At 52.4% G+C, this 22,105-nt stretch overlaps 2 protein-coding genes across 2 annotated transcripts in view; both read left to right on the plus strand.

Annotated features, from left to right (window-relative positions):
• DMGDH (dimethylglycine dehydrogenase) overlaps window positions 1–5,980 on the plus strand; it is a 64,321-nt gene extending 58,341 nt beyond the window's left edge. The window contains exons 15-16 of the mRNA XM_038765484.1: window positions 1,427–1,561; window positions 5,426–5,980. Coding sequence (XP_038621412.1) covers window positions 1,427–1,561; window positions 5,426–5,638 — 348 coding nt within the window. The 3' untranslated portion in view covers window positions 5,639–5,980. The remainder of the gene's footprint in view (window positions 1–1,426; window positions 1,562–5,425) is intronic.
• Window positions 5,981–8,733: 2,753 nt separating this feature from the next.
• Window positions 8,734–22,105, plus strand: part of ARSB (arylsulfatase B) — a 143,954-nt gene continuing 130,582 nt past the window's right edge. Inside the window, exons 1-2 of the mRNA XM_038765558.1 lie at window positions 8,734–9,027; window positions 19,623–19,809. Of these exons, the coding sequence (XP_038621486.1) occupies window positions 8,734–9,027; window positions 19,623–19,809 (481 nt within the window). The remainder of the gene's footprint in view (window positions 9,028–19,622; window positions 19,810–22,105) is intronic.

A 22,105-nucleotide genomic window follows, 5' to 3' on the forward strand; every position in this document is an offset into this window, starting at 1 on the left:
ATTAGGTGTTGAATTCCACCAATGTAAGAGGCAGAATTTAGGAACAGCCCTTGACTTGGTAGTGGTGTTCAATCAGTGAGTCAACCAATAGTGTTTATTGAGTGCTTACTGTGTGCAGAACGCTGAGCTAATTGCGTGGGAGAGTATAATGCGACAGGTGGTAGACACGTTCCCTGCCCACAGTGAGCTTTCAGTCTGTAGGGACTGTGAATTCTAGTCAATCAATCAATCAATCAATCAATCGTACTTATTGAGCGCTTACTGTGTGCAGAGCACTGTACTAAGCGCTTGGGAAGTACACGTTGGCAACGTATAGAGACAGTCCCTACCCAACAGTGGGCTCATGAGTAGAGGGTCCCTGGAGGGGGCCGGTAGGTGACCTCGTTTTTCTTTTCTTTCGGCTTGTCGTCAGTTCATTGTGCTGTCTTGATTCTGCAGAGGGGTTTATTGCCTCTTGCACACTTTGTGAGTGTGAGAGGGTGTACTTTCGGACTGCAGTTGTCAACATCCGGGAGCCCCGAGGAGTCTGCTCGATGATGCTCTTTATCTGTTGAATCGCAAGAATTTCCCAGAGGGCAAAGAAACAGAGCCCTACCACCGGCCGCCCCAGGTCCTTTGAATTTTTGAGCAAGTCTGGGAAAACAGGTTAAATGAGATTAAAACTGAAGAGGAACAAAATTTTACAACTTAAACTCTGGCTCCATTGCACATGCCATGGGACGCAATATTTGTTCTTCCTTCTCCTCCCTAGAGAGAGAGAGACACACACACACTCACATTCTCTCTCTCTCCCCCGACCAACCCCAGCTCTGTAACTGGCCTGTTGTGTGACCTTGGGTAAGTCACTTCATCATCATCATCAATCGTATTTATTGAGCGCTTACTATATGCAGAGCACTGTACTAAGTGCTTGGGAAGTACAAATTGGCAACACAATTCACTTCATCTCTTTAGGCCTCAGGTTCCTCATCCATAAAATGGAGATAACGCCACCCGCTCATCCTTACCTCCCAGCGATTGCGGGAAGATGAAATGAAGTAAATGAGGTGAACGTGTTTTGGAAAAGCGCTCTGAAAATTCAAGATATTATTACTGAGCTCAGAGTCCATAAACACAGGGGTTTCTGGAGTGTGCTACTCTTATTGCATCACTCTTATGGCTCTGCTGCCCGGGTGGCTGGGGGAATATTGAAATCATACACGACTAGGCCGAAACCTAACGGCTCGTGGAAAAAACAAGCACCGATCGTGCCACTTGGGGCCCGAGGAATATTACGTGCCCATCGTTTTGATTGAAGCCGAGTTTTGTGTTTTCATTCATGTTTAATTGGAGAGAAAATAGTAAAGAGAAATTTAAATGCTGGCATCTATAACCTTGTCACAAAGCCCGAACCATCATTTATCATCATTATCTTCCACTTCTGCAGCCGGCAGACTTCATAGGAAAGCAGGCACTGAAACAGATTAAAGAAAAGGGACTGAAACGCCGACTGGTCTGCCTCACCTTGGAAACAGATAATGTGGATCCAGAGGGAAATGAGAGCGTCTGGCATGATGGCAAGGTAAGTCCTAGAGATCGGAACGCGGAAAACCACAAGACCGGCAGCTGGGAGCCCAACCAACACAACTTCGCTTCTGGCAGGGTGAGCTCTGTGGATCACATCATGTCACGGCTGCCAATTTTCATTTTCCCGAGTGCAGGGGCGAGAAGGGGACAGTAGGGAGGGGGTAGGATTTGGGGAGCTCACAGGCCAGAAAGCCAATGTTCTGGGTCTTTTCCACCCAGATTAGACATCCTCAGGGACTGAGGAATCAGGCTGTCCAGCTCAAATAACTGTAAGGGAATCACTTCATTCAAATGACTTAACTTCTCCGGGCCTCAGTTATATCATCTGTAAAATAGGGATTAGGACTGGGAATCCCGTATGGGACAGGGACTGTGTCCAATCTGATTATCTTGTATTTTGCCACCCCAGTGCCTGGCTTGTACTAAATAAACAATTAACAAATACCGTATTAAAAAAAAAACTTAGCACCTGTAGTTCACAATAAACCCCAACGCCTTGATGGGAACAGAACACAACTTTGTTTCAGGTTTGCTTTTCCTTCAGAACAGGACTTTTCGATCATAGTCCCTCAATCTATTAATCAATAATAATAATAATAATAATAATAATGGCATTTGTTAAGCGCTTACTATGTGCAAAGCACTGTTCTAAGCGCTGGGGGGGGGGGGATACAAGGTGATCAGGTTGTCCCGCATGGGGCTCACAGGCTTCATCCCCATTTTACAGATGAGGTAACTGAGGCTCCGAGAAGTTAAGTGACTTGCCCAAGGTCACACAGCAGACTGTGAGCCCACTGTTGGGTAGGGACTGTCTCTATGTGTTGCCAATTTGTACTTCCCAAGCGCTTAGTACAGTGCTCTGCACATAGTAAGCGCTCAATAAATACAATTGATGATGATGAGCCGGGTTTCGAACCCATGACCTCTGACTCCAAAGCCCGTGCTCTTTCCACTGAGCCACGCTGCTTCTCTATAGTAATTATAGTAATCGTGTGCTTATTGCGTGCAGAGCACTGTACCGAACACTTGACTATACTTTCGAACTGAAGGTCCCCAAGTAATTAAAGCTGGAAGAAAGTCACCGACCCTTCAAAATAATGATGGAATAGTCCGAGTTCAAATCCCGCGAGCGGTGATGAAAGGGAAAATGGATCTAGAAAATATCTCTAGACCGTAAGCTTGTTGTGGGCAGGGAACGATTGGCAGGAAATGCGTGGACAGGGAAGAGGCCTTCCAACTCTGTTGGTTTGTACTCTCCCAAGCGCTTAGTACAGTGCTCTGCACACAGCAAGCGTTCAATAAATACGATTGATTAATTGATCTAACACAAACGGGCGCTGCTAGGGGGACGCAAGGATAGAAGTGGAAACAATTTCATTCCCCTGACGCTGCTCGGTGACTCCTACATACAAAAAAGCAGCATACTGTAATCTCGTTGGGGGCAAGGGAATGTGTTTATCGTTGTATTGTACTCTCCCAAACGCTTAGTGCAGTGCTCTGCACACAGTAAGCGCTTAACAAATATGATTGAATGAAATACGATTGAATGATAAATCTCCAAATATAAATATTATGGATTATAGGGTGCAAAGAAAGGGAGAGGAACGATTGAGGCAGGCCTTCAGTCTGATCTCTTTAATGGTTGGCTCTTGAAAGGTAAAAGAGGGAATTCAGAATTAAAAGCCTCGTAAAAAAAATAGGCGGCAACTCCAAGTGGGAATTGCCGACCCCGCCACCCAACTGAGCAACTTCCAAGCGCTCAGGACAGTGCTCTGCGCGCAGTAAGCGCTCAATAAATATGATTGATTGAATGAGTGAATGAATCGAAAGATCGCATTGATTTCCACTGGGGAAGTTTCGGTTGGATTTTTGTCGAGCGACGGCAGAGTTGAGGGAAGAGGATGACAAAGAGACTCGGCGGTGTTCTTTTCTTCATCGTCTAAAAATCGTGAGCCTAGTTCAGAGTTACGTGTTCGGTCCAAAGGCTTGTAACGAGCCCCTCCCCACGCCCCCCACCAATTTGAACTCCTCAGTATTCCCAAGAAATTGATTGGATCTGTTCCCTTCTTGGCCTCTCTGCCAACCCCAGGCATTCTGGAGTGTTGATGGAAATAAGGTTGAATAGAAGCATCCAGCGAGGGACATTAAAAATACCCTGCCTGCCACCGTGGGAGCATCCTACAGGGGCCAAGTAACAATTTTCAGCCACCACGGAAGCATCCGAGTCTACACAGCTTGGGCTCCCCTACCCCATTGTCAGAGGCAGCTTGGCGTGGTGGAAAGAGCACAGACTTGGGAGTCGAGAGACCTAGGTTTTAATCCTGACTTCACCACTCGTCTGCTGTGTGACCTTGGGCAAGTCACTGACGCTCTTTGTGCTCAGTTTCCTCCTCTGTGAACTCCAGGGATAGTATAGCTTGTTTTTTTTGTTTTTTTTTTAATGGCATTTATTAAGTGCTTACTATGTGCAAAGCACTGTTCTAAGCACTGGCAAGGTGATCAGGTTGTCCCATGGAGGGCTCACAGGCTTCATCCCCCTTTTCCAGATGAGGTAACTGAGGCCCAGAGAATCAATCAATCAATCGTATTTATTGAGCGCTTACTGTGTGCAGAGCACTGTACTAAGCGCTTGGGAAGTACAAGTTGGCAACATATAGAGACAGTCCCTACCCAACAGTGGGCTCACAGTCTAAGTGTGCTCTGCACATAGTAAGCGCTCAATAAATACGATTGATGATGATGATAAGTGACTTGCCCAAAGTCACGCAGCTGACAATTGGCAGAGGCAGGATTTGAACCCGTGACCTCTGACTCCAAAGCCCGGGCTCTTTCCACTGAGCCACGCTGCTGCTCTTGTTCTCCCTCCCCCCATGAGCCCTGTCTACCCCAGTCCTCCGCACAGGGCTCTCAGCGTCCTTTTTCCAAATGCAGCGCGGCTTCACTCACTCCACAAAAAGCTGAGAAGTAGAACCCAGAAAGGCAGTGACATGGGGGAGGTGATTGAGAGAAATAATAAGTGTATATAGAGCACAGGCCTGAGAGTTAGAAGGTCTTGAGTTCTAATCCCAGCTCCATCACGAGTCTGCTGTGTGACCTTGGGCAAGAAGTCACTTCTCTGGGCCTGTTCCCTCATCTGTAAAATGGGGATTAAGACTGTGAGCCCCATGAGGGACAGGGACTGTGTCCAATCAATCAATCAATCAATCAATCAATCGTATTTATTGAGCGCTTACTGTGTGCAGAGCACTGTACTAAGCACTTGGGAAGTACAAGTTGGCAACATATAGAGACAGTCCCTACCCAACAGTGGGCTCACAGTGTAAAAGGGGGACACTGAGAACAAAACCAAACATACTAACAAAATAAAAGAAATAGAATAGATATGTACAAGTAAAATAAATACAGTAATAAATATGTACAAACATATATAAATATATACAGGTGCTGTGGGGAAGGGAAGGAAGTAAGATGGGGGGGATGGAGAAGGGGAGAGGCCCTCCCCAGCCCAGCCCCAATGTGTCCAGCCCCATTTGTACATGTTTATTACTCCATTTATTTATTTATTTTACTTGTACATATTTATTCTATTTATTTTATTTTGTTAATATGTTTTGTTTTGTTGTCCGTCTCCCCCTTCTAGACTGCGAACTCGCTGTTGGGTAAGGGACCGTCTCTATGTGTTGCCAACTTGTACTTCCCAAGCGCTTAGTACAGTGCTCTGCACACAGTAAGCGCTCAATAAATACGATTGAATTTCCTTGCATTCACCCCAGCTCTTAGTACAGTGCCTTACACAGAATAAGTGCTCAACAAATACCATTATTATTATTATAGAAATGTCTTGTGTTGTATTTTTCAGGTTGTAGGTAACACGACATCTGGGACTTACAGTTATAGTGTCCAGAAGAGTCTGGCTTTTGCCTACGTCCCCGTGGAACTCAGTAAAGTGGGACAAAAGGTGGAAGTTGAGCTCCTAGGCAAAAATTATCCAGCAGTCATCATACGGGAACCATTAGTGCTAACGGAGCCAACCAGGAACCGCCTTCAGAAGAAGGGCCAAAATGGCATGTGAAAAAATAAGGGCCTTCAAATAAGCAGCCACTGCTGTAGCTCTGTTCTAATCACACAAAGCAAATCAAATCAGACCACTGTAGAAATAGTTCTCTTTAGGAATATATTTTGCAGTGGACTGAAGTGGATTGTTGAACTGAATTCAAAAAAAAAAAACCTAATCTGAATGTCCTATTGACCCCCCTTCTCTGTGTTATAAGAACAGAAGGATTTTCCTTGGGGAGATTGAGAGTTTCCAAACCAAGCAATCCAAGGTGAAAGATTCTCTCTGAACAGCAAACTTCCATGGTTTCTCTTCTCTGCAGATTATCTGGGCGCATTTTTCAGAAAATGATTTTTCAAATAACTCTAATTTTACTGTTCAATTTCTTTAATAATCTGTCGACTAAATCAATACGTCTGTGCCGTTATTTGAAACAGCTTATTGTGCGTCTAAGCTTTTCTGTTTGTGTGGGGCCCAAATTTGACCTGTAGCCCTGTGTTTTGATGATCAGTTTTCCAGGTATCCAGACACTGAGTTGGGTAGTCAAGTTTACCATTTTTATTAAAACTTTGTATTATATCAGATAAACAAGAAGATTAGATATTACTACTACTCGGGTGTAGGACGCAGGATAGTAAATCAAGGGTTTTCCTGTATGGCACAAGCCTTTCGCATATGAACAGATATTTTTTTAATATTCCTGGAAAGAGATGTATGGCCCAGTGGAAAGGGCACGGAGGACTTGGGTTCTCGACCCAGCTCTGCCAGTAGGTCTGCTGGGTGACCTTGGGGAAGTCACTTAACTTCTCTGTGCTTCAGTTACTTCATCTGTAAAAACGGGGATTAAGACTGTGAGCCCTATGTGCCACAGGGACTGTGTCCAATCCCATTATCTTGTATCCACCCCGGCGCTTAGTACAGTGTCTGGCAGAGACTAAGTGCTTAACAAATACCATTAAAAACCCCCCAAAACGAATAATCGTGGAATAACTTAGAGGCATCTTTTTTCCAGAAACAGAAATGTTTTTAATTGTACAAAATGTTCATTATTTTCATATTGCCTGTCTTGGAGATACCTGAGGCGGGACCCCATAATTGTCCTTTTGCAAGGTCGTTTCAGAATAAAAACTGCTAGCAGGAACAGTCTTCCCGGGGAATCGAAAGTTGGAAGCACTCTGGAAGAAGCTGAGCTTAAAAAGATTTGAGATGGTAGAAACACAGTTTGAATAATGAACACCTATCAGTGGGAAGGAATTAATGCAAGCTGACACCACGCTGTGCCATGCTGAATATCATTTTACAACACAGGTCAAAATAAAATATAGGAGTCGACGGGCCTGCACAGAGTAGTGCTGTGAGTGAAAAATCCATCTGGAAATTAGCTTTTTGTCATACTTTCAGAAATGATTTGGGTCTAGTTTGCTGAACCAATCAGAAATATTATTATCTAAAAGGTGACACCATCAATCACTCTATGGGCTAGAATGCCCAAACGTTGTTGTTTTTTCTTCCAGTTACCGAAGTAGAGTAGAATGTGAAACACGCAATGAATTCTATACTGATAAAATGGAATAAACCTTCATGAAAATTCCTAATGTGAAGATCTTGAGAATAGGCCAGACTTTTCAGATCCCAGTGCAGAAGAGTTGATCCATTCACTGAGTTCCCACTGGATTCAAAGCACCGTGCTAAGCTTTTGGGAGAGAATGACAAGAACATGAGGTGTATTCTGTGACCATGAGGCGCTTATGATGATGATGATGGCATTTTTTATGCTCTGACAGAGGAGGTCAAGGCCAACAGTGGCCCAAGGCGGCAGCTGTCAGTGAATAATAATCGCTTATTATGTGCAAAGCACTGTTCTAAGCACTGGGGAGGATATGAGTTGATCAGGTTGTCCCACGTGGGGCTCAGTCTTCATCCCCATTTTACAGATGAGGGAACTGAGGCCCAGAGAAGTGAAGTGACTTGCCCAAAGTCACACAGCTGACAAGTGGCAGAGCCGAGATAATACTTGTTAAGCGCTTACTATCATCCTCATCATCAATAGTATTTATTGAGCGCTATGTGCAGAGCACTGTACTAAGCGCTTGGGAAGTACAAGTTGGCAACATACAGAGACAGTCCCTACCCAACAGTGGGCTCACAGTCTAAAAGGGGGAGACAGAGAACAAAACATATTAACAAAATAAAATAAATAGAATAGATAGGTACAGAGTAATAAATACGTACAAACATATATACAGGAAGAGTATTATCTGTCTGATATAATGAGGGAGGGCTTTCCAGGCCAGACACAGGGTGTGGACAAGAGGTCAGCCGTGAGATATATGAGATCGACTTGTAGTGACAAGGTTAGAATTAGAGGAGTGAAGTGTGAGTTATTTTGTTAGTATGTTTGGTTTTGTTCTGTCTCCCCCTTTTAGACTGTGAGCCCACTGTTGGGTAGGGACCGGCTCTATATGTTGCCAACTTGTACTTCCCAAGCGCTCAGTCCAGTGCTCTGCACACAGTAAGTGCTCAATAAATACGATTGATGATGATGATGAGGGCCGGGTTGTAGGAGAGCAGGGAGGTGAGTCAGAAGGAGACAAGCTGATGGAGTGCTTTAAAGGCAACGGTGAGGAGTTTCTGTTTGCCGTGGAGCTGAATGGGGTAACCACTGGAGTTTCTGGAGGAGTGGGGGAAAACACTGCCTGAACATGCTCTTTCCACTAAACCATGATGCTTTCTCTGTGCTAAGTCTTTTAGACTGTGAGCCCACTGTTGGGTAGGGACCGTCTCTCTAGGTTGCCAATCTGTACTTCCCAAGCGCTTAGTACGGTGCTCTGCACATAGTAAGCGCTCGATAAATACGATTGATGATGATGATTTGCAGCGCACCGCGGTAGGCGCTTGGGACTAATCCACTCCAGACTTCCGTAGTGTTGCGCCCCGGGGGTGACTTCACAGGATTGGGCTTCCCCCAGTGCCATCCTCGTTATTATGATTATTATTGTTGTGTGTGTGGGGGGGTGTTGGTGTCGGTTGGGGTTGGTTTTTGCCCTGCCCGCGGGTTTCCGGAGGGGCGGGGACAGGGGGCGGGCCGAGCCGGGTGCCGCGGGGGGCTGAGGATGCTGCTGCCGTTGCTAAGGCTGCGGCCGTTGCTAGGGCCGCGGCGGTTGCTAGGGCTGCGGTTGCTAGGGCTGCTGCTGTGGCTGGGGTGGGCGGGCGGGGCTGGGGGTCCCCCGCACGTGGTGCTGGTGCTGTCCGACGACCTGGGCTGGCACGACGTGGGCTTCCGGGGCTCGGGCCTCCGCACCCCGCGGCTGGACGCGCTGGCGCTGGGCGGGGCCCGCCTCCACAACTACTACGTGCAGCCCCTCTGCACGCCCTCCCGCAGCCAGCTCCTCACCGGCAGGTACCAGGTACGGCCAACGCGCATGCGCGGGCGCCGCCGCGGGACCCCCCCCCCCCCGGCCTCACCGACACCGCGCATGCTCCGCGGCGCCGGACACGCCCCCCCCAGTCACGCGCCCCGCGGACACCGCGCATGCTCCGCGGCGCCGGCCCCGCTCGGACACTGCGCATGCCCCACAGCGCCGGACACGCCCCCTAGTCACGCGCCCCGCGGACACTGCGCATGCTCCGCGGCGCCGGCCACGCCCTCTAGTCACGCGCCCCCGGACACCGCGCATGCTCCGCGGCGCCGGCCCCGCTCGGACACTGCGCATGCCCCACGGCGCCGGCCCCGCCCCCTAGTCACCCGCCCCTCGGCCCTGCACGTGCTCAACGCCGTTGCCCCCACCCCTTCTTCTCAGGGGCGGGGCCCGTCTGGCCCTCGGCCACCGCGCGTGCTCGATGACGCCGGCCCCGCCCTCCCCTCGTGCCCGCGCCCCTCGGGCACTGCGCATGCTCCGCGGCGCCGGCCCCGCCCCCCGTCACGCGCCCCTCGGACGCCGCGCATGCTCCGCGGCGCCGGCCCCGCTCGGACACTGCGCATGCCCCACGGCGCCGGCCACGCCCCCTAGTCACCCGCCCCTCGGCCCTGCACGTGCTCAACGCCGTTGCCCCCGCCCCTTCTTCTCAGGGGCGGGGCCCGCCTGGCCCTCGGCCACTGCGCGTGCTCGACGACGCCGGCCCCGCCCTCCCCTCGTGCCCCCGCCCCTCTGGCACTGCGCATGTTCCGCGGCGCCGGCCCCGCTCGGACACTGCGCATGCCCCACGGCGCCGGCCACGCCCCCTAGTCACGCGCCCCTCGGACACTGCGTATGCTCCGCGGCGCCGGCCCTGCACATGCTCAACGCCGTTGCCCCCGCCCCTTCTTCTCAGGGGCGGGACCCGCCTGGCCCTCGGCCACCGCGCATGCTCGACGACGCCGGCCCCGCCCTCCCCTCGTGCCCCCGCCCCTCGGGCACTGCGCATGCTCCGCGGAGCCAGCCACGCCCTCTAGGCACGCGCCTCCGGACACCGCGCATGCTCCGCGGCGCCGGCCCCGCTCGGACACTGCGCATGCCCCACGGCGCCGGCCCCGCCCCCTAGTCACCCGCCCCTCGGCCCTGCACGTGCTCAACGCCGTTGCCCCCGCCCCTTCTTCTCAGGGGCGGGGCCCGCCTGGCCCTCGGCCACTGCGCATGCTCGACGACGCCGGCCCCGCCCTCCCCTCGTGCCCCCGCCCCTCTGGCACTGCGCATGTTCCGCGGCGCCGGCCCCGCTCGGACACTGCGCATGCCCCACGGCGCCGGACACGCCCCCTAGTCACGCTCCCCTCGGACACTGCGCATGCTCCGCGGCGCCGGCCCCGCTCCCCGTCACGCGCCCCCCGGACACTGCGCATGCTCCGCGGCGCCGGCCCCGCTCGGACACTGCGCATGCCCCACGGCGCCGGCCACGCCCCCTAGTCACCCGCCCCTCGGCCCTGCACGTGCTCAACGCCGTTGCCCCCGCCCCTTCTTCTCAGGGGCGGGGCCCGCCTGGCCCTCGGCCACCGCGCGTGCTCGATGACGCCGGCCCCGCCCTCCCCTCGTGCCCCCGCCCCTCGGGCACTGCGCATGCTCCGCGGCGCCGGCCCCGCCCCCCAGTCACGCGCCCCCCGGACACTGCGCATGCTCCGCGGCGCCGGCCCCGCTCGGACACTGCGCATGCCCCACGGCGCCGGCCCCGCCCCCTAGTCACCCGCCCCTCGGCCCCTGCACGTGCTCGATGACGCCGGCCCCCGCCCTCCCCTCGTGCCCCCCGCCCCTCTGGCACTGCGCATGTTCCGCGGCGCCGGCCCCGCCCCCTAGTCACCCGCCCCTCGGCCCTGCGCGTGCTCGATGACGCCGGCCCCGCCCTCCCCTCGTGCCCCCGCCCCTCTGGCACTGCGCATGTTCCGCGGCGCCGGCCCCGCTCGGACACTGCGCATGCCCCACAGCGCCGGACACGCCCCCTAGTCACGCGCCCCGCGGACACTGCGCATGCTCCGCGGCGCCGGCCCCGCCCCCAGTCACGCGCCCCCGCGGACACCGCGCATGCTCCGCGGCGCCGGCCCCCGCTCGGACACTGCGCATGCCCCACGGCGCCGGCCACGCCCCCTAGTCACGCGCCCCTCGGACACTGCGTATGTTCCGCGGCGCCGGCCCTGCACATGCTCAACGCCGTTGCCCCCGCCCCTTCTTCTCAGGGGCGGGGCCCGCCTGGCCCTCGGCCACTGCGCGTGCTCGATGACGCCGGCCCCGCCCTCCCCTCGTGCCCCCGCCCCTCGGGCACTGCGCATGTTCCGCGGCCCCGGCCCCGCCCCTTCTAAGTGACCCCGCTCACTCAGGGGCGGGGCCCGCCTGGCACTCGGCCACTGCGCGTGCTCGACGACGCCGGCCCCGCCCCTTCATCGCCTGCTCCTCGGACACTGCGCATGCTCGACGCCGCCAGCCCCGCCCTCCCCTCGTGCCCCCGCCCCTCGGACACTGCGCATGCTCCGCTGCGCCGGCCACGCCCCCTAGCCACCCGCCCCTCGGACACTGCGCAAGCTCGACTCCACTGGCGCCTCCGTCCCCTCCTGTCCCCTCTCCCCTAGGGGCGGGGCCTGCCTTCCCCTCGGCCCTGCGCATGCTCAACGCCGTTGGCCCCGTCCCCTTCTTCGTGGCCACCACTCCCTCAGGGGCGGGGCCCACCTGCCCCTCGGCCACTGCGCGTGCTCGATGACGCCGGCCCCGCCCCTTAATCGCCTGCCCCTCGGCCACTGCCCCAGCCCCGCCCTCCCCTCGTGACCCCGCCCCTCGGACACTGCGCATGCTCCGCGGCGGCGGCCCCTCCCCTTAGCCGCCTGCCCCATGGCCACTGCGCATGCTCGACAGCGCTGGCCCCGCCTCCTATTCGTACCCCCCCCCCCCAGGGGCGGGACCCGCCTTCCCCTCGGCCACTGCGCATGCTCAACGCCGTTGGCCCCGCCCCTTAGCCCCCTTCCCCTTGGGCCCTGCTAATGCTCAACGCCGTCGACCCCGCCCTCCCCTCGTGCTCCGGCTCCCCCTGGGGCGGAGCCCGCCTGCCCCTCGGCCACTGCGCATGCTCACCTCCACTAGCCCCGCCCTCCCCTCCTGCCCCCATCCCCCAGGGGAGGGGCCTGCTTGCCCCTCGGCCACTGCGCATGCTCAACGCCTCGCCCCCGCCCCTTCTTCGTGCCCCTGCTCCTTCAGGGGCGGGGCCCGCCTGCCTCTCGGCCACTGCGCATGCTCAACGCCGCCGGCCCCGCCCTCCCCTCATGCTCCGGCTCCCCCTGGGGGGGTGGCCCGCCTGCCTCTCGGCCACTGCGCATGCTCAACGCCGCCGGCACCGCCCTCCCCTCATGCTCCGGCTCCCCCTGGGGGGGGTGGCCCGCCTGCCTCTCGGCCACTGCGCATGCTCAACGCCGCCGGCCCCGCCCTCCCCTCGTGCTCCGGCTCCCCCTGGGGGGGCCCGCCTGCCTCTAGGCCACTGCGCATGCTCAACGCCGCCGGCCCCGCCCTCCCCTCGTGCCCCGGCTCCCCCTGGGGGGCGCCGCCTGCCTCTAGGCCACTGCGCATGCTCAACGCCGCCGGCCCCGCCCTCCCCTCGTTCCCCGGATCCCCCAGGGGCGGGGCCCGCCTGCCCCTCGGCCACTGCGCATGCTCAACGCCGCCGGCCCCGCTCTCCCCTCGTGCCCCCTCTCCCCCCAGGGGCGGGGCCCGCCTGCCCCTCGGCCACTGCGCATGCTCAACTCCACTAGCCCCGCCCTCCCCTCGTGCCCCCGCCCGCCTCCCGGCCACTGCGCATGCTCGACGCCGTCGGCCTCGCGCACCCTCGTGCCCCCGCTCCCCAAAGTGGCGGGAATGGGCTGCTTCCCCTCAGCCGGTCCGGCCGGGCGGCCGGCCGCCATGGAGGGGGGGACACGATGAGGAGAGGCCGGCCTCACCCACAGGGACTTTTCTTTCGTACATTTATCATTCCCTCAGGCCTATTTATGGAGCGCTTACTGTGTGCACAGCACTGGACTAAGCGCTTGGCAAGGACAGTTCAGCAACAAATAGGGACAATCCCTACCCAACAACAGGTTCATAGTCTAGAAGGGAGGGGGGACAGACAAAAAAAAAACAAGTCGACAGGGCTCAGTATCATCAGAATAAATAGAATTATAGCTATATATACATCATTAGTAAAATAGAGTAATAAATATGTACTCTCCATCTCCCCCATCTTACCTCCTTCCCTTCCCCACAGCACCTGTATATATGTATATATGTTTGTACATATTTTTTACTCTATTCATTTATTTTATTTGTACATATCTATTCTATTTATTTTATTCTGTTAGTATGTTTGGTTTTGTTCTCTGTCTCCCCCTTTTAGACTGTGAGCCCACTGTTGGGTAGGGACTGTCTCTATATGTTGCCAATTTGTACTTCCCAAGCGCTTAGTACGGTGCTCTGCACATAGCAAGCGCTCAATAAATACGATTGATGATGATGATGATCATTAGTAAAATAGAGTAGTAAATACGTACAAATAAAATAGAGTGGTAAATACGTACAAATAAAATAGAGTAGTAAATATGCACAAATAAAATAGAGTAATAAATATATACGAATGCTGTGGGGAGGGGAAGGGGGTAGAGCAGAGGGTGGGAGTGGGGGTGATGGGGTGGAGGAGAGGAAAAAGGGGGCTCAGTGTGGGAATCAATCAATCAATCGTATTTATCGAGCGCTTACTGTGTGCACAGCACTGTACTAAGCTCTTGGGAAGTACAAGTTGGCAACGTATAGGGGCAGGAGGGGGAGAGGAAGGAGGGGGCTCAGTGCAGGAAGGCCTCCTGGAGGAGGTGAGCTCTCAGTAGGGCTTTGAAGGGAGGAAGAGAGCTAGCTTGGCTGATGTGTATATATAGACTGTGAGCCCACTGTTGGATAGGGACCGTCTCCATATGTTGCCAACTTGGACTTCCCAAGCGCTTAGTACAGTGCTCTGCACACAGTAAGCGCTCAATAAATACGATTGAAATGTGCGGAGGGAGGGCATTCCAGGCCGGGGGAAGGATGTGGGCTGGGGGTTGATGGCGGGAAAGGCGAGGACGAGGCCCAGTGAGGAGGTTAGTGGTGGTGGAGGAGCTGAGGGTGCGGGCTGGGATGGAGAAGGAGAGAAGGGAGGTGAGGGAGGAGGGGGCGAGGTGAAGCTTCCCTGCCCTTCCCCACAAAGAAACCACACTCCTCCCCATGGAGCTGCCCACCTCTTTCCCCCTCAAGAAGCCATCCCCTTCCCACAGAGCTGACCCCCCTTCCCCAGAGAGCTGTCCCTCCCCCAGGGAGACATCACCCCGGTGGGGTGGTGAGGGAGAGGGCAGTGACCCTGGAAAGGGCTGCGGCAGACCTGCATTTTGACTTCTTCCCGGAGAGGGAAAAGATTATGCATCATCAGCCCGTGGAGCAGTAGCATTTGAAGGCTCACTGTATGCCGAGCACTGTACTAGGCGCTGGGGTGAGTACAATTCCTCCCTGAGGTCCCTGACTCATGTGCATTCAGTGCCCCTGTAGGCCCAGTTGGCAGGTTTTATTGGGGCACTGAGCGGTGGAAATCTAGTTTTGTTTTCCCCACGACATTGCCTCCTCCACCACCCATCAGTTGTTTAATAATAATAATAACGATGGCATTTGTTAAGTGCTTACTCTGTAAAGACTAGACTGTGAGCCCACTGTTGGGTAGGGACCGTCCCTATATGTTGCCAACTTGTATTTCCCAAACGCTCAGTACAGTGCTCTGCATGCAGTAAGCGCTCGATAAATACAATTGAATGAATGAATGCAAAGCACTGTTCTAAGCGCTGGGGAGCATACAGGGTGATCAGGTTGGCCCACGTGGGGCTCACAGTCTTAATCGCCATTTTTATAGATGAGGTAACTAAGGCACAGAGAAGTTAAGTGACTTGCCCAAGGTCACACAGCTGACAATTGGCGAAGGGGGATTTGAAGCCATGACCTTTGACTTCCAAGCCCGTGCTTTTTCCATTGAGCCACGATTTCTTTCTCTTTACCCGACACATATTCTTTTGCCAAGGACAATTTCCAGTTCTTTAACAGTGGGGTTGCCTTCTTGCAGGAACCCACATTAAGGAAAACTCACTCTGAAGTATTTACCCATTGCTCCATTCATGCACCCAGCTGTTTCTTCTTGCTGTAACGATAATAAGTGCTTTTCTAAGAGCCAAGAACTGTACTAAGTGGAGTTATAGATTCAAGATAATCAGGTCAGACACAGCCCAGACCTGCACATTGTCAGAAGAACATTCTCTCCTCTTCATCAGTGGTATTTGTTAACATCTTGAACTAAGCATTCAGCATTCCCTGATTTTTTTATCGCGTTCTAGCCAAAATGTGTAGTGAAAGCAAGTATTCTGGCAGAACTGAATGTAATTTGTGTCCGGACCCAATTCTGGGACCTTTGGGATAGCCATTTGGCACTGCCTAGGTTTGAAAGTTACGATAGATTAAGCATTGTCCATAGTAGGAATTTCTGCCTGTAGGTCAAAGGAGGTTTCTTCCTCAGGTACCCCAGACTTCATGCTGGATTGATGTCTGTGACTGTGATCCCCTGATTCTTTTATGCCTTTCTCTGGTCAGGATCTCCAGTGACTTCTGAATCAATTAATCAATCAATCGTATGTATTGAGTGCTTACTGTGTGCAGAGCACTGTACTGAGCGCTTGGGAAGTACAAGTTGGCAACATAACTTTTCTGAAGCTTTTCTGTGGCTAGTAATGGAGGCAGACAGGCACAACTTGGTAGCACGTGAGCATTTTAGCCAAAGGCCACTAGAAACAAAATGGAAAAGCGGCCTATTCGTCAGGAAAAACGTGACACAAAGGATCAAAGTGTGAATGGAGTATTCAGTATGGTATGGGTGTGACCTATTAGGAGAAAACGGTAGTCAAAAGGCCGCACAAAGCCATAATGATGATGATGATGATGATGGTATTTGTTAAGCGCTTACTATGTGCGAATTCCAAGCCTCAGAAATGAGGTGGCACTCTCCACCCCACCAAAGCAGTGTGCCTGATTGAGAAAAGAAAGCTGTGAAAAACAGCCCCCACAATGAGGGGAGTAAAATAATAATAATAATAATGACATGTAGAAAACCCCATATGTTCCCAAACGTGGCCCCAGCTGTGGCAGAAGTGAAGTCAGAGCTGGTGGTGTGTGTGTGCCCCCCACCCCCGAAAGGTGGTCTGTGCTGGGGAGAACATGCCAGCTTGGGCATGGAGAGCCCTGCAGGGCTCTACCCATGGGTTTACAGTGCCCAAGGAGACTTTTACTGGCCAAGCAAGGACTTCCATGGAGAAGCAGCACTGGAGAGATGATCTGGAGGAGGAGGAGGATAGAGGTGTGCGGGGAAATTTGGGAATAAAACTCTCCTTTGGTCAAATAATAATAGCGATGGCATCTGTTAAGCACTTACTATGAGCCAAGGACTGTACAAAGTGCTGGGGTAGATCCAAGCTAATCAGGTTGGACACAGTCCCTGGCCCACACAGGGCTCACAGTCTTAATCCCCATTTTACAGATGAGGTCACTGAGGCACAGAGAAATGAAGTGATTTGCCCAAGGTCACGCAGCGGAGAAGTGGCCGAGGCAGGATTAGAACCCAGGTCCTCCGTACTCCCTGGCCCGGGCTCTATCCACTAGGCCACGCTGCTTCCCTAGTCCGTCACCCGCTAAGCTATTCTGTTTAGACCAGGCTTTGGAAATGATTGGTGAGCATATAAATCCTACAGCTTCCATAGTTAAATGCTCTAATAGACCCGGAACACATCTTTGAGGGTGGTCCAGGATTTTGCTTCAGCTTTCCCAGTAATGTCATAAATCTGTCCGGCCCAATAAATGCTTAAGGACAGAAAGGAACAAATTCCCTGTCAGCTATTACCATAGATAATGGAGTGAGGCTTCAGCTGATAGCCTGGCGTGTTGCCTGTTGGTGAGAAAAAGCCAAATCACAGACCGTTCTCTGGCACTGCTTTGTGGTGATCAGAATTAATTTTCTGTCTAACTGATGTATTTCCATTTTTATCCACATAGCATCCTCCTCAGTAAATCTGCCAGGATCCGATCCTAGCTAGGCTCTTGGTTTTCTTTGGTGTTTACCTCCCCGCCGCCCTCCACCCATCCATGTTCCGATTAAGCAGATAACACACATCTGCACAACTGCTTTTTACAAGAAATGTGGTCGTTTTTCATCACAGCCTACTTGTTGCAACATCCCACTCGCTGATCCAAGCCAACGACCGTTGGTTCACTGTCTGAGCAGTTGTGAGGGCTACGTGTGCCAGGGAATAAAAATTACGGTGTGTGTTTGCTGCCAACAATAATCCCCAGGTCACACTTTGTAGATCCATCCTTTGTTCCATTGGGTGTGAACAGTCCCTCTAGACTGTAAACTCGTTGTGGGCAAGAAATGTCTATTGTCATACTCTCCTAAGCGCTTAGTAAAGTGTCCTGCACAAAGTAAGCACTCAGTGAATATGACTGAACAAATGAACCGCTCAGGTGGGGAGGAGGGCGAGTTGTGGAATACTTTTCAGGTGTAATTGGAGTTCTTCGCTCGTCTCTGTCCAGGATATGTGCCCTCTTGCTTGAATGCTACCAAATCCCCACACACCGAAAGAGAGCAGGTAACCATAAGTCCCTGTAATAATAATAATAATGGCATTTGTTTAGTGCTCACTATGTGCCAAGCACTGTTCTAAGCGCTGGAGGGATACAAGGGAATCAGGTTGTCCCACATGGGCTCACAGTCTTAATCCCCATTTTACAGATGAGGTAACAGGCCCAGAGAAGTGAAGTGACTTGCCCAGAGTCACACAGCGGACAAGTGGCAGAGTGGGATTGGAACCCATGACCTCTGACTCCCAAGCCCATGCTCTTTCCACTGAGCCACGCTGCTTCTCTAAGCTTTTTCTGTAGAGGAAAAGCCTAGATGAAAATCCTTCCCATGAATTCCATTTCAATGAGAATTAATGAAAATTTAATTCCATTAAATTGGAAGACTATTTATTTATTTAATTCCAAAGCTGACTTTCTCTTGAGGACACTTTCAGAACTCTACATTTATCTGTATGCCTGGAAGGGCAAACACTAAGAGGAATTTGGAGTTTGTGGCACCTAGATAAGGCAGAAACAAACTCGCATCCTCTTTGTGACTTTTGTGTAACTTTAAGGAAATTGAAAACACCTTTCCCTGTGTGTTTATCAGGTGTGAGAGGGCAGGATTTGAATCTGAGTCTTCTAATAGAAAGGAAGGAATTAAGGCAGTAGTAATACCAGGTCTCAATCAATCAGTCAATCAATCATATTTATTGAGCGCTTACTGTGTGCAGAGCACTGTACTAAGCACTTGGGAAGTACAAGTTGGCAACACATAGAGACAGTCCCTACCCAACAGTGGGCTCACAGTCTAGAAGGGGGAGACAGAGAACAAAACCAAACATATTAACAAAATAAATAGAATAGATATGTACAAGTAAAATAAATAAATAAATAGAGTAATAAATATGTACAAACATATATACAGGTCTCCATAAGTGGTACATTATCCTCAGAATCAGCAGTATTTCATCTTGGGAAAATTTCCTCAGAATTAATCGAAGCGAGTTGATCTTCCACGTCCCCCTTTATCCCACCTTCCTTCTCCCCACCATTAGCAACAATCTTGTTTTAGTAGCTGTCTTTCTCCCCTCACATTCAGTCTGTTGCTAAATCCCACCAGTTTTCCCTCCACGACATTTCCAGGCTCCCCCTGCAACCTCCTCATCCAAATGAAGGCACACCCTGTTCCAAGAGCTAATCGTAACTTGATTAGACAAAGCTTATCAGCCTCCTCACTGGTTTCCCAATTTCCAGACTCTTCTCTAGTCCAGACTTCACTGCTGCCCCAATCGTTTTTCGAAAATGTCACTTGGCACACATCGTCCTACTCCTCCAAAACCTGGAAGGTTTTGCGCACAAGGGCCCTCAGTAAATTCCCACTGGTGGACGGATTGAGCTCTCTTCTGAACACTGTAAAATCATCCATCACTTCTAACGATTAAGCCAAGCGTTGTGTTGAGCTAAGAACTGCAGGTATTCGATCCTTGAAGAGGCGAGAAACGTTCTGAGCGTGAGAGCTTCCACTTCAGGGGACAAACAGCAGCTTTTCTTGGACTCCAAAGTAGAGTCATTAGGCCTGCTGCAGGAAGGAAGAAACCGAGCAAAGGTTTTACTCAGTCTTCCTTACCGGGTTCTGTTCCCCGGGCCCTTGCTGACTCATTGAAACTTTTGAGGTCACTAACACCTGACTCTGTATTTATCTTTTCAAGATCCACACCGGGCTACAGCACCAGGTCATCTGGCCTTGCCAGCCTAACATTGAAACTTTTGACATCACTAACACCTGACTCTGTATTTATCTTTTCAAGATCCACACCGGGCTACAGCACCAGGTCATCTGGCCTTGCCAGCCTAACATTGAAACTTTTGACGTTACTAACCCCTGACTCTGTATTTATCTTTTCAAGATCCACACCGGGCTACAGCACGAGATCATCTGGCCTTGCCAGCCTAACTGTGTTCCTCTGGATGAGAAGCTCCTGCCCGAGTTTCTGAAGGAGGCGGGCTATGCCACCCACATGGTGGGGAAGTGGCACCTGGGCATGTACCGAAAAGAATGCCTTCCGACCCGCCGAGGATTTGATTCGTATTTCGGTAATGAAAGTACCCGGGACTTTTCACTGCTAACTGTAGCTCTTTTATTTGTTTGCTTTTATTGGGTTTACTGTGTGTCGAGTACAGTTCTAAGTACTGGGGTAGAGATACACATTAATCAGGCCAGGTAGGGTCCCTGTCCCACACGGGGCTCACGGGCCAAGTAGGAGGGAGAACAGGGATTCAGTCTCCATCGTACAGTTGAGGAAACTGAAGCACAGAGAAGTTAGGTGACCTGCCCAAGGCACACGCGGCAGTCAAGTGTGGGAGCCGGGATCAGAACCCAGGTCCTTGGGCTCCCGGGCCCGTGCTTTATCAGTAAAGCACCCTGTTAAACACAAGCGAGAAGTGGGAACTTCAGTGCCCAACTAATCAGTCAGCCCAACTTTGCCTACCTTAACTTTTCCTTGCATTGAGAGTGTAGCAGGTGTGATTCTTTGGAAGGCAGGTGGTTACCTTTTACAAGGAGCTAAAGGTCTTCGTACAGAGCTTGGCATATAGTAAGCGTACCCATTTTTTTTTTAAAAAGTATAGTTCTGCTCATTCCTCCAAGGGATGACCACACTTCCCCAGTGGGTCACTGCAGAGTACCGCCCAGTTGTCTGATGAAGTTTTCAGAAATTCGAATCAAAAGTTCAGACAAGCCAAGTTGTCTGAACCATGCCCTTGGTCGAACACATACCCATGGGCCCGTGTTTAGAAGTTGTCTCTGGCTCACGTGTTTTAAGTGTGGCTCAGTGGAAAGAGCCCGGGCTTTGGAGTCAGAGGGCATGGGTTCAAATCCCGGCTCCGCCAATTGTCAGCTGTGTGACTTTGGGCAAGTCACTTCACTTTTCTGTGCCTCGGTTACCTCATCTGTAAAATGGGGATTAAGACTGTGAGCCCCACGTGGGACAACCTGATCACCTTGTATCTCCCCCAGTGCTTAGAACAGTGCTTTACACATAGTAAGTGCTTAGTAAATGCCATTATTATTATTATTATTACCCTGGCACAGTTCCTGAGGAACGAGCTGCCTTTAAAATGAATGGAGGGAGAGAGACACCCCCCCCCAGCCAAAATCTGTCTTTTCTCCCTCTTGCTAAGAGAGGACAGTGGTGCTGCCTGGGGTGCCATTTTGCTCTGCGATTGGCTAGGAGATGGCACCCGATGGGAATTGGTAGAAGTTCTGGGGGCAAATGGTTAGGGTTCGAGGATGCTCAGGTCGCCATCCACATTGCGCAGCAGGGCCGTCTGCCCCACGGCTGCGGTGGATTACGGGGTGCGTGAAAACCCCAGCGGCCGTGGGCCCAGTCCCGCTACCGTCTCCCCGCAATGTCGTAGAGTCCGCGGAGGGTAAAAGTATCGTCTGTGGAGCATGCCAGCGGCTGTGGACCCGAGGGAGAAACGATAAACCCTCTCCGGCATGCGGCAGCTCGGTCCCGTCTCAGGCGGGACTGGAACCGAGACTCACCTTGGAGAGCAGCGGGGCTAGAGAGCCAGGTGGAGAAGCGTCTGGCCTCCTCCTCGCCATGGCCGGCTCCAGACCGTACATGAGCAAGGGGGGCACTGCCAGGCGGTAAAAATATGCCAGGGGGAAGCGGTAAAAATATAGAGAAGGGCCCAGCTTCCTTCCGCTGGACTTGGAAATGGCACCGATGTTAACAGGGATCTGGCAGGGGAACGCAGTGCCACTGGAGCAGGGGGTTGGGCACGCCCACTCATTCATTCATTCAGTTGTATTTATGGAGTGCTTACAGTATGCAGAGCACTGTAATAAGTGCTTGAGAGAATAATCATAATTATGGTATTCGTTAAGCGCTACTATGTGCTGGGCACTATTCTAAGCACCGGAGTAGATACAAGGTAATGGGGTTGGACACAGTCCCTGTCCCGTCCCACATTGGGCTCATATAACAATATAACAGGCACATTCCCCTCCCAGAACGAGCTTAAGAGAAACGATCTTTGGATAGGCTTTGGGAAAATGATGTGTGTGATGCCATTATGTTACAGGAGCCAAGAAAGTCACCTCTGCCTTGGAGGAGAACTGATCAATCAATCAATCAATCAATCAATCGTATTTATTGAGCGCTTACTGTGTGCAGAGCACTGTACTAAGCGCTTGGGAAGTACAGGTTGGCAACATATAGAGATGGTCCCTACCCAACAGTGGGCTCACAGTCTAGAAAGTACAAGAGTTGGAAGATATGATTCCTGCCCTCAAGAAGCTTCTGATCTACCCTCATCAATCCATTTGAATTGTGAAAAATAACCAGGCAGTGAGAACGTGAGACCAAAAATCAAAGCTCACAAT

Source organism: Tachyglossus aculeatus, chromosome 23 (genome assembly GCF_015852505.1).
Source record: "Tachyglossus aculeatus isolate mTacAcu1 chromosome 23, mTacAcu1.pri, whole genome shotgun sequence".
In the NCBI taxonomy this organism is placed as follows: domain Eukaryota; kingdom Metazoa; phylum Chordata; class Mammalia; order Monotremata; family Tachyglossidae; genus Tachyglossus; species Tachyglossus aculeatus.